Consider the following 16,177-nt stretch of genomic DNA (forward strand, 5'->3'; position numbering starts at 1 on the left):
GTGCCAGTACATCATTGAAGTCGCCCCCGAGCACTTGCACCGTGTCGGATGTGGCAAGCAGTATTTCCGCCACGCCTTTTAACGTGGACGCCTGCAGTTTAGGTGGAGCATAGACCGACACTAACGTGTATTCCCTTCGGCGCCACACTCCCCGGACCCCAACGTAAGTTCCCAGTGAGTCTGTCCATGTCTGTGTCACTCGAAACGGGTTAGTTTTCCGGACCAGTATCGCCACCCCTCTTGAACCCTGGGTAAAGCCCGCATGTGCTAGAACCGTGTAGTGACCCCGGGCCAGGAATCCACATTTAGTCCCCAGAAGGTGCGTTTCCTGCAATAACGCTACGTCTGGGCCGGCCCTCCTAATGTATGCGTTTATCAGTCCTCTTTTAATTTTGCTACCAAGCCCATTGACATTCCACGTTAGGACTGAGAGCCCTCCCTCTGCTACACCTTGTGTTACCGTCGTGGTAGGCATTGCAATTCCATCCGTGTGTGCTGTCTCGGGGGTACCTCGCTGGCGGGCAAGCCCCGTGGTGCTACGTGTGTGCCTGAAATGACCTGTCTCCGACCCCTCTTTGCCCAACCTTCCCTAACTGTCCCGTCCCCCCCCCCCCTCCCGTCCCAAAACAACCCCCAACTGGAAATCCCCAACACTCTCCCACTCCCACCCCCTCCCCACCTCCCCCCCCATCAGTCCCATTGCCCACAAGCACCGGACTGCTGGCGGAGTAGGCCTGTCGCCCTCCCTCACTATCCCACCCGTCGTTAACCTATCTCGTGCCCTCTATGGGAACAGCACTAGAACAGTCTCAGTCTGCCCGACCCAAGAGCACCATACATCAACGACCAGATGAGAAGACTACCAAAAGAAATACCCAAACAGGAAATAACAACCAAAAAACAAAGAGGAGGGGGGTGTGTGACCACTTGCGTGCTCCATCTGGCCAGAGCTGCAATCAAGATTGTCCGGTCCAGTCTCTCTCAGGAGTGGGAGTCTTGGGTGTCAGGCCTCCGCTCCTCCGTAGGATCGGGTACATCCCGCTCCAGATCCCGGATCGCCACTTCCAGCGGGTGTATGGAGCTCTGCGCCGTCCCCTCTCGTCCCGGCCCGTGGGTCGTATCCTCGACGTCTTCCTCCGAGCTACCACTGTTCGCCAGGCAACTAAAGCGAGATCCCGGCACTCCAGCCCCTCCGGATGGCGGGGAGGCCTTCTTGCGGCGTCGTGGCGAGCCATCTGCCGAGCAGGGCGTTTTACGCAACCTCTTCCCAGTTCTCCGCCCCGACTGTCCCCGGGATCGCCAGAGTGTCAGCTCCTTGGGGCGTGTTCCACTGCCACTCGGCCGCTCCCGGCCCTCCTCCCTGTCGGCGGGGCGGCCGTCCGTCGTCGGTCGTGTCTCCAGCCATTGCCAAGCCTCTTCCGGGTGAGTGAAGAAATGCGTACCACCATCATAGATCACCTTTAGCTTTGCCGGGAAAAGCAGCATGTAGGTAAGGCGGCGGTCTCTGAGCTTCGCTTTGACCGCGTCAAAGGCCCTCCTCTGTTTTTGCACCTCCTGGCTGTAGTCTGGGAAGATCATAATGTTCGTGTTTTCTATCCGGAGCGCCCCCTTCTTCCGGGCCTCCCGCAAGATCAGATCCCTGTCCGCGAAATTGAGGAACCGGGCAATGACAGGACGCGGCCGCGCCCCCACCGGCGGCTTCACCAGGAGCGCCCTATGTGCCCTTTCGATTATTAAGCAGTTCGAGAATGGGGCCTGCGGGAACGTGTCTTTCAGCCAGGTGCGGAGAAACATCGCCATGTCCGATCCCTCAATGCCTTCCCTAAAGCCCACAAAGCGAAGGTTATTGCGTCTCGCCCTGTTTTCCGCGTCGTCCACTTTCCATAGTAGTTGTCGGTGCGAAGCCTGCAGTTCCGCCACATCTCTGCGGAGATGGGTGATGGTGTCCTCAGCCTCACTGATCCGGGTTTCGGCCGTCTGCACCCTCTCCGACAGGTTGCGGAAGTCCTGTCTCAGTAGCGTGACTTCGGAGCCCACCTCACCTCCAGCGCCGCTCTGGATTCCTGAATGTCCGTCCTGGAGGCTTGTATGGCCTCCATCAGCAGCTCTGTGTCCGAACGCGCCGCCGGGGGGGGAGGCGGTGCCCCCGTTTGCGTCCGGGTGCGGGTAAAGTCGTCCATCGGCCCCTGCTGGGCAGGCTTCTCAGGCTGGGCCTTTTTCCCCATCCCCGACCTCGGGCTCTAGTCTCCAACGGGCCCCCGGTCAGTAATTTGCCTCGTGGTCTCTGGGGGGGAGGCCGCGTCCTCCTCCTCTACCCCCGCAGGATTCCGCCGCAGCGTCTACTCCACCCCGCCTGCGCCGTGCTCCCGGGTGGGCCTCTGTCGCAAATTCAGGCGCGGCCGCCGCTCGCGCCGTAGGCAAGGAGGGAGGGGAAACAAGGGTCCAGCCGCGCCGCTCCGGGCCGTGTAGAGATGTGCCCAGGGCCCACCAGTGTCCCGGGCCTTCGTCCCGCCGAGGCCGCAGATGGTCGCAAGGCCGGATGTCTGACCAGGAGTCCCTCGCCGCCTCTCCTCAAGGGCTCCGCACCCGGGGCAGCCGGCGCAATGCAGTGGCGCGCCTAGCGGATCAGATGCCCCGCTCCTCGCCTCACAGGCCTGCCAAGTCCCTTCGCAGAAGCAGTCCGATGCGGGCGCTATTCCAAGTTCGTCGGAGCACCGAGGGGAGGCGACACGCGTCCCAGCCCCCCCGCTCCAGCCCGTCACGTCTCACCTATGCAAGCGATCTCCCATCTGTGCAGTTGGGGCAACCAGGCTGCCTCTGGTCGGTCTGCGCCTCCCTCCGTCCGGCCGCGGCTCCGTCCTCTAGGTCGCGGCGGCCGCCGCCATCTTGCCGCCTCCAGGCCTCGGTCACCCTTCGAGCAGCTCCGCACGGGATCCGACTACCAGGCGCTCCGCGGGTCGTCCCCCCGCCACCGTGAATGCCTCCGGTCTCGGGGCATGAGATTCCCGTGTCCTGCAGACCGCCAGATGTATGTAACTCGCCGGATTCAGAGCAGCTCCGCCGGAGCTCTCGCAGAGCACGTCTTACTCGGCCATTGCGCCGGCCACGCCCCCAGAGTCCAAGATTCTTGGGGAAGGAAAGCATGTTGTTTAGCGGCGGCCTCTTTAAAAGTGTCTAGTGCTGTAGCCCTGTTGGGCCAATAATGACGGATCTTTATGGGATTCCCTGGAGCACTTTAAAGAGAAACTACCGAAAGAGGATCGTCAGGATTTTGCGGAGATTCTCCAGGAAGGGGCGCTGGTAGCCAATCAAGTAATCCGTACAGCAGCGGATGGGGCTTGCATGGCTGCGCATTCATCTGCGCCTGGAATATGCGCAAGGAGGTCTTCCTGGTTACGTTTAATGGCTTTGAAACCTGGAGCACTCAAGATGATTGTTTCCTTAGAACAGGTTCTGAGATTTATGGCAACCACACAGTGCCTAAAGAGATCAATGTTTGTCTTGATAAAGATGGAAAATTATTAGAAACATCAACGCGTCGACACCTTTTATTAACATAATCTGTGGAACAAGTCTACCCTGTAGTAATTGAATATATAGGGAAGAGGTGTGGCGCCGCGGCCAGGGTGACTGACTCCGGAATCTGGGGATCACAGTTCGATCCCCGGCGGCAGATTAGCCCAGCACCATGTGACTCTGGGCAATAGCTTGCTTAATCTTCCCGACGGCCCCCAGCGCCTAGAGACCCTTACGGGTGAGTGTTTGCGCTTTACAAATGTGGATATATCCAGGAGTAGTTAATGAATTTTTCTGATAGGATATGTCAATTTATGACAAAATGTTTTGTCTTGATGTTTCTCTCTAAACAAATGGTGTTATTTTGGAATGCAGATTTCTGGGGCCTGTAAGTGTAACTTTTTAAGAAATTGGACATTTGCATTAATGTGTGTTTTAACAGTGGTTTTATGGTGTTTTAACAATATTGTGATAGAAATGTTTTAATAAAATATATGATTTTAACAATAAGACAATTGTTACTTGTGTAATTCTACCACATGGGCTATTAAGGTATTAGGGTGTATTAGCGTTGTGTTTAGATGATACACTCGCTCCGTATGTCTGAGTACTCCATGAAGTGTTGATATCTATTATTCCACCAAGGGATTTTTCTTGCCTACATTTGAAACCTGTAGCCCAGCAACGCATCATAAATCTACCTTTCTCTGGCAGCTCTCTTTTTGACACCCACACCGACGAGGAAATGGCCAGGATGAAGGCCGAGATGGACACGCTGAAGGCCGTAGGCTTGGAAAAGAAAAATGAATTCAAGTGCCGATACAGGCCTTACAACCCTCAAAAACTACCATCAGAGGGGTCAAACCCCATAATGGTCGCAGAGGCAATTTCAACAATCCAAATCTCATTACCAAAGCCGTAGATCCTCCAGAGGCAGTGGAGGACAGCAACAACAATCCTCCACCGCAGCCAAAACCTCAGGGAAGAAATGATTTTCTGATTGCTCTAGCGCCGTTGCCCACTCCAGTGGGAGGAAGTATCTCAAGTCATGTAGCAGACTGGCGCAACATAACCAAAGATCAGTGGGTGCTCAATATACTGAACAATGGTTATGCACTACGTTTCCGCACACCCCCACAGAACATTCCTCCAGTAAGATCACACCTTCACCAACTAAAATTACTACGTCTGGAGGTTTCGAACAAAAGTTGGCCATAGAAGAGGTTCCTCCTGCTCAACGAGGAAAAGGAGTCTACTCCAGGTATTTCCTTGTACCAAAAAAAGACCAAACGCACAAATTCAGTGATAGAAGATCCAGGATAGGTCTGAACAAGGTCATCCAGAAGGAGAAGTTTGGTATGTTGGCGCTACATCAAATATATCCGCACCTGCAGAAAGGGGATTGGATGTGTTTGATAGACCTCCAAGATGCGTATTCCCACATCCTGATTGCTCCACGTCATCGCACGTCATCGCAAGTTCCTGAGATTTATGGTAGGCGCCAAACATTACCAGTTCAGAGTCTTACCGTCTCAGTCTCAAATCTGCGCCAAGAGTATTCACAAAATGCATGGCAGTGGTGGCAGCAGCTTTACATAGTCAAGGCCTGTTTGTGTATCTGTATCTGGACTATTGGCTGTTGAAGGGTTCATCCCCCCCAAATGATGAGGAACCACTATCAGATCTGCCTAAATCTGCTACACCGCTTGGGCCTTCATGTGAACATGGAAAAATCGATCCATCAGCCCACTCAAACTCTCCATTATCTGGGCGCCACCATAGACTCCAGCGTAGGAAAAGAAGCAGGAGTGCAATACTCTTCTTCAAACACCTCCGCCATCAGTACGACAAGTGGCATCACTACTGGGGTTGATGGCCTCTTGCATTTTTCTCATCCCCAACTCCAGATTGAGACCGCTATAGCAGGATCTGGAGGACAAATGCGACCAATCCTCGGGATATTGGGAGGATCGAATTCTCCTTTCCCATTCAGCAAAAACATCCATTGTCTGGTGGACTCAGCCAAAAAACTCTCCTAGTGGGAGTCCCATTTCATCAACCTCTCCCAAAACATTCTCTGATCACGGACGCCTCTCTTCAAGGATGGGGGGGCCCACTTGAGTTTCCTACAGACTCAGGGCAGGTGATCCAGCAAAGAGAAAACCTATCATATAAACATGTTAGAACTGCGGGCAGTTTGTCTAGTCCTCAAGGCATTCCATCCATCGATTCAGTCCGAGTCGATACTAATACAAACGGACAATACAACTACCATGTATTACTTGAACAAACAAGGTGGAACACGTTCTCACCCACTGTCACTGAAATCCCAAGCGATTTGGCACTGGCCCCTTGCAAGGAATCTCTCGATCACAGCGGTGGATCTGCCAGGAGAACAGAACGTGCAGACAGACGCTCTCAGTCGGCACTGCGAAGAACAAGAAGACTGGGTGCTCAACGACGAGGTGGTGGCAAACATCTTTCATCAATGGGGTCGTCCATCCATAGACCTCTTTGCAGACTATCTAAACAAAAAATGCCACGCCTTTGCGTCCAGATTTTACTGGCCAGGAACGAGAGGGAATGCTCTTTTGATAGACTTGTCCAGAACATTTGCGTACGCTTTTCCGCCTCTTCCTCTCATCCCGAACGTGGTGACCAAGCTCATCTGACCCAGGATGAAGATGATCCTGATAGCACCGCTTTGGCCTCGCCAATGGTGGTATCCGGACCTGTTACAGCTCTCAATGTGTCCACACAGTAAGCTTCCGTGCAGACTGGACCTTCTGACCAAAATGGGCGGGAAGATTCTGCACCCCAGCCTTCCCTCACTGAACTTGGCAGCATGGCTCCTGAGGTCCTGCAATACAGACACCTGAATCTCCCTCAGGACTGTATGAACATTTTGAGGGAGTCAGAGACTGTCCACAAGGAGTTCTTACTCTTTTAAATGGAAGAGGTTTTACTTGTGGTGTATGCGTTATGGTTTTCATCCGACTAGTGGACAACAGGAGGTAATCTTGCCTTATCTTCTTTGTTTAGCCAAATCAGGTCTGAAGTACACCTCTATAAAAGTTAATTTGGTGGCCATTACAGCCTACAGAAAGTCACCTAACTAACCTTCTTCCTTTCAGCTTCAGGTGGTAAAGGATTTCCTTCAGGGGTTGAAGAAAGTTTTTCCCCCTGTCCGACCTCCTTCTCTTCCTTGGGAGTTGAATCTAGTTCTGTCCAAATTAATGGGTCCTCCTTTCGAACCCATTCATAAGGCCACATTACAGCACCTAACATGGAAAGTTACTTTTCTAGTGGCTATTACGTCAGCACGCAGAGTAAGTGAAATCCAGGCACTCTGCTCTAAGGAACTGTACACGGTTTTTCATCACAACAGGGTGGTTTTGAGGACTCCTCCTTCCTTCCTACCAAAAGTGGTGTCTGACTTCCATGTCAACCAGAAAATGTCTCTTCCCTTCCCCCCCTCCAACCCACCCCCCCCCCCCCCACTACTGCTACACCAGCAGAAAGGTCTCTTCACTCAATAGACCTTAAGAGGGTTCTTAATTTCTATTTGGAGGGAACAAAATCAATTAGAAAGTCTGACCGATTGTTTCTAAATAATGGTGCAGTTAGGACAGGTTTTCCAGCCTCTAAATGATCCATTTCGAAGTGGATAGTGTCCTGCATTAAGCTGGCTTATCAATTGGCGAACAAGCCTCTATTGGTTTCCCCTAAAGCTCACTCCACTAGGGGAATAACGGCTACAATAGCTTTCTTACACAATGTACTGATGGCCGAGATTTGCAAGGCAGCAACTTGGAAATCGGTACACATGTTTACTAGACACTACTGTCTTGATTTTGACTCCAGAGTAGATACCCAAGAAGGCCAAGCCTCCTTGAGGAATTTGTTCCAATGCTAGCTTGATTGGAGTTATGGTGTTTTTTTAGTGTATTTTTCTGCTTGATTTTATGTTTATCGTTTGCCCGCAGGAAGAGGGGATGGGCTTGCTATTCTATTCATGTGCTTATGACTATTGATGAGGATCCCCTGGAAGAGAAGGATAAGTTACTTACCTGTAATCCTAGTTCTCTTCCAGGGGTATCCTCATCAAAGTCATATGATCAAGGTAAATGTCATTTCTGTGCCCTGGCCTTCGCGTCTCCGCAAAGAACAAGTGACCTGTCAACCCTGAGGCATGATGGGAAGCTAGGGGTCATGGCTGTCTTAAAGTCACGGTGCCAGTTTTCTATGTGTTCCTATGGGTTAGTTTTTCAGCTTTCTACAATAACTTTTCTACAGTGCAGCATGTGAGCAGGCAATGCTTTCATTCCTCGTTGCAGTTTCAAATGTACTTTGTTTTTCTCAGCTTTTTTGTTTGTGTATATGTACAAAGAGAATTCTTATAGCATTACTCAGCTCTTAGTTTATGGAAGGCTGCATTTCTTGTTTTTTTGTATATGTATATATATATATATATATCTCTATCCTACTGGCAGTCGCCAGTAGGTAGTTATAGTTAGGACCTATTTTCCATAGGAAATCCGCAACATTCTATTCCCAATAACTTTGGCGCCGATTGACGAATATATATGTATGTATATATATATATATATATATATATATATCAACAAATCGCCCATATATGTTTTTCCGGGGTCGCCGCGCATTGGTAGGAATATTCATGTGCTTATTACTTTGATGAGGTTACCCCTGGAAGAGGACTAGGATTACAGGTAAGTAACTTATCCTTCTTCTCTCTTTAGCCCAGCAGGGTTCTGCTCTGGGCACTATCAAGGGCTCTCTTTCAGCCATCTCTGCCTTCCTTAGGTTGCAAGATCAGCCTTCTCTTTTCAAGTCCCCGTGGTTAATCGTTTCCTAAAAGGCTTAACGCATCTTTTTCCTCCAATTTCCTTCGTTAGGCCTCAGTGGGACTTGAACCTTGTACTCACCTATCTCATGTGTGCTCCCTTTGAGCCACTGCACAACTGTCCTTTAATCCTTCTGACTCTTAAAACTGCTTTTCTGGTAGCCATCACTTCTGCTAGAAGAGTGAGTGAGCTCCAGGCTCTTTCTTCAAAACCTCCTTTCCTTGTCTGTTCATCCGGGCAAGGTGGTTTTCAGGGCCCATCCAGCCTTTCTTCCTAAGGTGGTCACTGCCTTCCAAATCGAGCAGACCATTACTTTGCCCACCTTCTTTCCGCCTCCGCATTCTTCAAAGGAAGAAGAGAGGCTCCACCGTCTGGACCCAAAGCATGCGCTTTCCTTCTATCTGGATCACACAAAACAGTTCCGGGTGGATGATCAACTTTTTGTTGGCTGCGTGGGTGCAAAGAAGGGTCGGGCCGTACACAAACGCACCATTTCTCGGTGGGTCCTGTTGTGTATTAAGGCTTGTTACTCTGGCTAAAAAGGAGCCTACAGTTGGGCTACGCTCACTCCACCGGGGCGACGGCAGCCACTACTGTCTTGGGAAGAGGAGTGCCTCTGAATGACATCTGTCAGGCGGCCACACGGGCATTGCTGTACACGTTTACCAAACACTACTGCCTGGACAGCCAGGTCCGGATGACTGCTTCTTTGGCCGTTCTGTTCTCCAGGGCTTTTCTGGTGTGATCTTGGTTCGCAGACCTTCCACCGGGGTTGGTATTGCTGGGGTATCTATTCTAAGGTAAGAAATCTATAACTAATTGTTTCTTTCAGATGAACAAGTTACTTACCTTTGGTAACAATATATCTGTAAGAAACCTAGATCTGAAAGAAACACGTTAGTTAGATTCCTCACCTTAGAATATCCCCAGGCATCAGGCTGGATCCGGAAAGAGTTTTCGTCAGCAATACCCTTGCGCGTCGCTAGGCGTCGTCTGCGGCTCCGCGTCCGTCGTCTGCGTCGTGATCGCCGGGATGATGTCGTCGGAGTACTTAGACGCCGCCCTTGCGCGCTGACGTCAGTTATTCTTTTTTCTGCGCCAGTAAGCACCGATCCGGGAAGAGCATACCCTTTTAGTCACTTTTTGACTAAAACTTTTTGAACTCTTTTGGTTCTATTCTCGTCAACGTCTACTCTGGTGCTGGTAGGGATGCCTGGCTTCAAAGCTTGTGACTCCTGGCACCGACTGATGTCAGTCACGGACCACCACTGCCGGTGCCTCTATTGCCTTGGGGCCGACCACGATGCTGAGTCGTGCCTCGACTGCCGGGCCTCGATTTCGAAAGCTAGGCGGGAGCGGTCCCGCAAGCTACTCAAGTTCCGGCAGTTGGCTCTGCGCTGTTCAAGGTCCTGGTCGAGGAGGAGGTCGAGGGACCGGTCGCGGAGCCGCAGGCACCACCGCTCGTCGGGGTCCAAGTCTTCGAGTGCCGGTAAGTCGAAGCATAGCAAGAAGTCTAAGACGACATCGCTCTTCTGACTTGCCTCGCCGGTCACGCGACTCGGCTGAGGGCTCGGGTGGCACCACCTGCGCGACTCCGGAGCCGCAGGGGTCCCGTCCGTCCCCATACTCACTGGTCCCTGGGACTGATGCGACTCCGGAGGTCAGTGCCTTCCTCATGGCCATGAGGAACCTGGCTCCGCCGTCGACGCCTGCCGGCGCGCCTTCGGCTCCCGCTGGCTCGACTGGGAGGCCCTGTGAGCCGGCGGCTCTGGCGCCGTCGTCAACTCCGGTCCCGACACCGCAGGTCCCCGAGGGATCCAGGCCTGGATCCCTGCCGGCGCCGGTCAACCTCACGACCCCTCTGCCGGCGCCGAGTCCTCCGGTGCCACCCCCGGCGCCGCCCTCAGATGATGCCGTTCCCCAGTTTAGTCCCGGTCCGGGCCCGGCGTCGGAGCGGCGCTGCACCCGATGCCGATGGGTGGCAATTTCATCTTCCACCCGGCTCTGATCATTCCACCTGTATATCAGGAATCTGATGACGGTGACGACTGGGAGGGGTCTGAGGACCCTCTGGCCCGGCAGGGAGAGTTATCTCAGGACTGGGCAGACGAACTGGGGGATGGCAGTGGTCTTGACACCTCCCCTGACACTGGCTTCATCTCTCCTCTGACCGTGGCTTCGGAGGAAGGTGCTGCATTTTCTGTGGTGTTGCGCAAGGCAGCCGAAGCCCTTGGGCTGGAGCTGCCTGCTGTGGCCGTGAGGACGAACCTTCTCACCGAAGTGCTTCAACCGTCAGCAAGCTCCACGGAGCCTCTGCTGCAGTTCAATGAAGCACTCATTGACGTTCTGAAGGGCACCTGGTCCAAGCCCTCCACAGTTCCTCCTGTGGACCGGAACGTGGCCCAGCGCCACCGCCCTGCTCAGGGCGACCCCAGTTTTCTGTCCATCCACCCCACACCGGAGAGCCTGGTTATCCAGGCCTCTACTTCCCAGACCTCCTTCCTGTCCGCTCCCCCGGATCGGGAATCCAAAAGGCTAGAACAGTTTGGGAAGAAACTGTTCTCCCTTAGTTTGGGGTTGCGGTCTATAAACACCGCGTGCCTTTTGGACCGTTACTCCCACTCCCTGTGGGATACGGTGGAGGACGTGCTGCCCCAGTGTCCGGAGGAGGCCCGGACACAGCTCGCCCAGGCTCTTGCAGAGGGGCGGGATGCGGCACGGCATGCAATCCGATGTGGACTGGACACAATGGACTCTCTGGGCAGGGCAATGTCGACCACGGTGGTGCTTCGTCGCCACGCCTGGCTGCGGTCCACGAGTTTTTCTGGGGATGTCCAGAGCACCCTCATGGACATGCCCTTCGATGGCAGTCACCTTTTTGGCGACAAAGCGATTAGTGCGCTGTAGCGCTTTAAGGACTCCAGGGCTATGGCCAAGTCCTTGGGCCTCTCGGCCCGTGCCCACAGACTTCTGCTTTTCGCCCCTTTCGTGGCCAAGTAAGAGGAGCCCCCTCACGTCCTTCTAGTCACAGGCCGCAAAACCAACCTCCACGCGGACGTGGATTCCGCCGAGGCGGTACAGGGGGTCAACGTGCCGGTCCGTCCACATCTACCCCAGCAGCATCTGCCTCAAAGCCCTCCTAGTCCGAGCTTTCAGGCCCATTCCACGCCAGTGGGCGGCAGAGTTCGCCATCACCTGCTCCACTGGCGTACCATCACATCGGACAGGTGAGTGCTGCAAATCGTGCGAAGGGGCTACTCCCTCCCCTTACAGGAGACCCCTCCAGCCATGCCACCGCAGTGCCCCCGAATTTCGGGGGATAACTTGCAACTTCTGCAGGAGGAAGTTACGGCCATCTTGGCCAAGGGGGCCATCGGGCGCGTTCCTGGTCCAGAAGTAGGTTGTGGTGGTTATTCTCACTACTTTCTGGTTCCCAAGAAGGGCAAAAGGGGCCTACGCCCTACCTTGGACCTCAGGAGCGTCAACGCCTTGCTCCGGAAGGAGAAGTTCAAGATGCTCACCTTTGCTCAGGTTCTGGCTGCCTTAGACCCTGGAGATTGGATGGTAGCGTTGGACTTGCAGGACGCTTATGTCCACATCCCCGTCCTGCCGGCCCACCGGCGTTACCTTCGGTTCACGGTGGGCCAAGAGCATTTTTAGTTCACCGTACTCCCCTTCGGCCTCACCAGTGCCCCTCGGGTGTTCATGAAAGTGATGGCGGTGTTCGCAGCTCATCTGCGCAGATTAGGGGTTACAGTCTTCCCCTATCTCGACGACTGTTGTTGAAGGCGGGCTCGCCCCAGGCAGTCGTCTCCCACCTCCAGACTACGGCCGACCTCCTGCATTTGCTGGGGTTCTCCATCAATGTGCCGAAGTCGCATCTGAGTCCCTCCCAGAAGCTCCTCTTTATCTGAGCAGTTCTGGACTCTGCGCAGTTCCGGGTCCATCCTCCGGAACAGCGGGTCCGGGATATTCAGGCTCTGATTCCCATCTTTCGGCCTCTATCCCGGGTTTCGGTCAGGTTGGTGCTGCGGCTTCTGGGTCTGATGGCCTCCTGCATCCTGTTGGTGCATCACGCCAGATGGCGAATGCGGGCTCTGCAGTGGGACCTGAAGTTTCAGTGGGCCCAGCATTGGGGCAACCTGTCCGACCACGTCCTGATCTCGGAGGGCACTGCAAGACAGTTGCAATGGTGGCTCACGGACCGCGATTGGGACAGTGGCAGATCCCTCTCCCTGCCCCAGCTGGAGCACATAGTGCTGACGGATGCGTCCCTCCTGGGTTGGGGGGGCCACATGGGAGAGGCGGAGATCAGAGGCCTCTGGCGGAGTCCCGGCTCCATATCAACCTTCTGGAGCTGCGTGCGATCTGGCTTGCACTGAAGGCATTCCTTCCCTCTGTCCGGGGAAGTGTAGTGCAGGTGTTCACGGACAACACCACCGCCATGTGGTATTGCAACAAACAGGGCGGAGTGGGGTCGTGGACCCTTTGTCGGCTCGTCGCCTCTGGACATGGCTGGAACATCAGGGCATCACCCTGGTGGTTCAACATCTGGCGGGCTCTCTGAACGCCAGAGCAGACTAACTCAGCCGCCGGTGCATGATGGATCACGAATGGCGTCTAAACTCGGACGTGGCGCAAGGCCTCTTTCGGCAGTGAGGAGAGCCTTGATTACATCTATTTGCCACCGAAGAGAACGCGCAATGTCAGCAGTTCTGCACGTTGGCGTTTCCAAGGCGGGACGCCTTTAATCGCGAGTGGACTTGCGGTCTGTTGTACGCCTTTCCGCCTATACCACTTCTGCCCAGAGTGCTGAAGAAGATCAGGCGCGACCGGGCCCAAGTCATCTTGGTGGCTCCGGATTGGGCACGAAGATACTGGTGTCCCGAGCTACTCAGTCTGTCGATCGACCCCCCCCCCCCGATACGACTGCCTCTTCAGGAGGACCTTCTGTCGTAGCAGCAGGGGACGGTCCTCCACCCGAACCTGTCCAGGCTCCACCTCCATGCGTGGATATTGAGCGGCGGCAGTTGATGCCATTTGACTTGCCTCCTGAAGTCTGCAATGTTATTCTGGCAGCCAGGCGTCCCTCCACAAAATCGGTATACGCCTGCAGGTGGAACAAATTTGTGGCATGGTGCACAGCAAAGGCTGTGGATCCCCTTTACGCCCCTCTTTCTGAGGTTCTCCTCTTTCTTCTTTCCTTGGCCCAGCGGGGCTCTGCTCTGTGCACCCTTAAAGGATATCTTTCAGCTGTTTCTGCTTTCTTATGGCTTCATGATCAGCCTTCTCTTTTCAAATCCCCTGTTGTTTCTCGATTCTTTAAGGGCATTACTCACATGTTTCATCCTGTCCATTTCGTAATGCCTCAGTGGGATTTGAACCTTGTTTTGACCTTTCTGATGTGCACTCCCTTTGAGCGACTTTATAATTGTCCCCTTCGTCTCCTCACTGTTAAGACTGCTTTCCTGGTTGCCATCACCTCTGCTGGACGATTGAGTGAGCTCCAGGCTCCCTTCTAAGCCTCCTTTCCTTTCTGTCCATCCAGATAAAGTTGTTCTCAGGACTCGCCCTTCCTTTCTTCCAAAGGTAGTAACTCCCTTTCACATCGGGCAGTCTGTTACTCTGCCAACCTTCTTTCCGCCTCCGCATCCCTCGAAAGAGGAAGAGAGGCTGCACCGTTGGGACCCAAAGCGGGCGCTGTCTTTTATCTGGACTGCACCAAACCGTTCCGGGTGGACGACCAACTCTTTGTTGGCTACGTGGGCGCTAAGAAGGGGCGGGCGGTGCACAAACGAACCATCTTTCGGTGGGTCATTTTGTGTATCAAGGCCTGTTACTCCTTGGCTAAAAAGGAACCTCCTGAAGTGCTGAGGGCCCATTCCACTCGGGCCAAAACGGCGACCACTGCCCTGGGCCGGGGAGTCCCCTTGCAGGACATCTGTCAGGCAGCAACGTGGGCTTCGCTGCATACGTTTGCCAAACACTATTGCTTGGAGAACCAAGTCCGGAGAGACGGCTTCTTTGGCCGTTCTGTTCCCCAGGACTTTCTTGCGTGATCTTGGATCGCAGGCCCACCAACGGGGTTGCTATTGCTGGGGTATCTATTCTAAGGTGAGGAATCTAACTAACGTGTTTCTTTCAGATGAACAAGTTACTTACCTTCGGTAACGATATATCTGTAAGAAACATTAGTTAGATTCCTCACAGCCCCACCCATCCTCCCCGTTCTGCGAACCGATATCTAGGGTTGAGGTCATCCCTTTCAGGGCCCTAGATTTTTTGGCACCAGTGTCGGTCTCTTGCATGGCTCTGCGTTCCTGGCGTGGAAAGCTATGTACAAGAACTGACGACAGCGCGCGAGGGCGGCATCTAAGTACTCAGACTTTATCCCGGTGATCACGACGACGGACGCGAAGCTGCAGACGACGCCTAGCGACGCGCCAGGGTATTGCTGACGAAAAATCTTTCCGGATACAGCCTGACACCTGGGGATGTTCTAAGATGAGGAATCTAACTAATGTTTCTTACAGATATATCATTACCGAAGGTAAGTAACTCTTTCTTTAGTTATAGATTCCTTACCGCTCCACCCATCCTCCCCGTTCTGCGAACTGATTTCTAGGGTTAAGGAATCCTTTCGGGGCTCTAGTTTTGTTCACCAATGGTCAGGGTCTTGCATGGCTCTGCGTTTCTGGCGCGGAAAGTCGTGTACAGAACTGACGTCAGCGCGTGAGGTCGGCATCTAAGTAGCTGCCGCAACGTCATCCCGGCAAACACGACGCCAATGACGTACGCGGAGCCGACCGACGCCACCTTCCAACGTGCAAAGGTACTGCTGATGAAAAAACTTTCCGGATCCAGTCTGACGCCTGGGGGTAATTCTAAGGTAAGGAATCTATAACTGTTTCTTACAGATATATCGTTACCGATGGTAAGTAACTTATGCGCTAAGTACTTTTTTTCTTACTGGCGATCACATGCAGTAAATAAGAGAGCAGGGATTACCACTTTTGTTGTTCTAACTTGGCTGCAGCTTACCTTTATATTTATTATCCCACCCCAAACGTTTCAGAGATGTCCTGGATTTGGAGTGTCATTTGAGGCCATATGTAAAGGGCATCTTTCTTCTGTGGAGGGATCTAGTCCTGTGCACACGCCCCTATACAACTATGATTTAGATCTCTTTATTTGTAATTGGGAATTGGAAAACTGTTGCTAATTTTAGAGACATCTTTTGACTCCTAGCTTTCTTTGTCAACATACAGATTCGTCAGTTTGCAGCTGTGCTGGTGAGGAGACGCTTGACAAAATCCTGGAAGAAGTTAAACCCAGAGCTTCGGGAGAAGTAAGAGGCGCCCTCCCCCATTTCAACTCTCCACCTTTATCCTGTCCAACCCTTTGTCAGAACCCCTTTCAGAGGGGCATGGGGCAAGTAGGATCTACTAGGCCCAACCATGGAGATTGAGGCCTTTTACTCCTGGTGTCCATGGACACAGCTTACTATGGGTCCTGAGCATCTGGGCCAAGTACCCATTCAGCACTTGACTCGCAGTAGTAGTGTGGTAATAGTGTGGGTTGAGCAGTCCAAGGCTTCTCAGGAGTGGGGGAGGTAGACACCGGAGGATGAACACAGGCTCACAACTCCAAATACGTTCAGCAGCAGCAATAAATGATTGTCCAGTCAAACGCATGGTTTTAAAAAGGAGTATTGATATACAAACACAAAGTGAAATGCAGCATACACAAGCAATGCACACAGTCCTCTAAGGTCAGGGCTCTAGTGTTTAATAGGC

The 16,177-nt window shown here is 53.2% G+C and overlaps 1 protein-coding gene across 1 annotated transcript in view; it reads left to right on the plus strand.

The window, feature by feature from the left end:
- IPO4 (importin 4) overlaps positions 1-16,177 on the plus strand; it is a 3,494,625-nt gene that overhangs the window by 519,277 nt on the left and 2,959,171 nt on the right. The window contains exon 3 of the mRNA XM_085624107.1: positions 15,650-15,729. Coding sequence (XP_085480233.1) covers positions 15,650-15,729 — 80 coding nt within the window. The remainder of the gene's footprint in view (positions 1-15,649; positions 15,730-16,177) is intronic.

Source organism: Triturus cristatus, chromosome 1_1 (assembly GCF_964204655.1).
Source record: "Triturus cristatus chromosome 1_1, aTriCri1.1, whole genome shotgun sequence".
Lineage (NCBI taxonomy): Eukaryota > Metazoa > Chordata > Amphibia > Caudata > Salamandridae > Triturus > Triturus cristatus.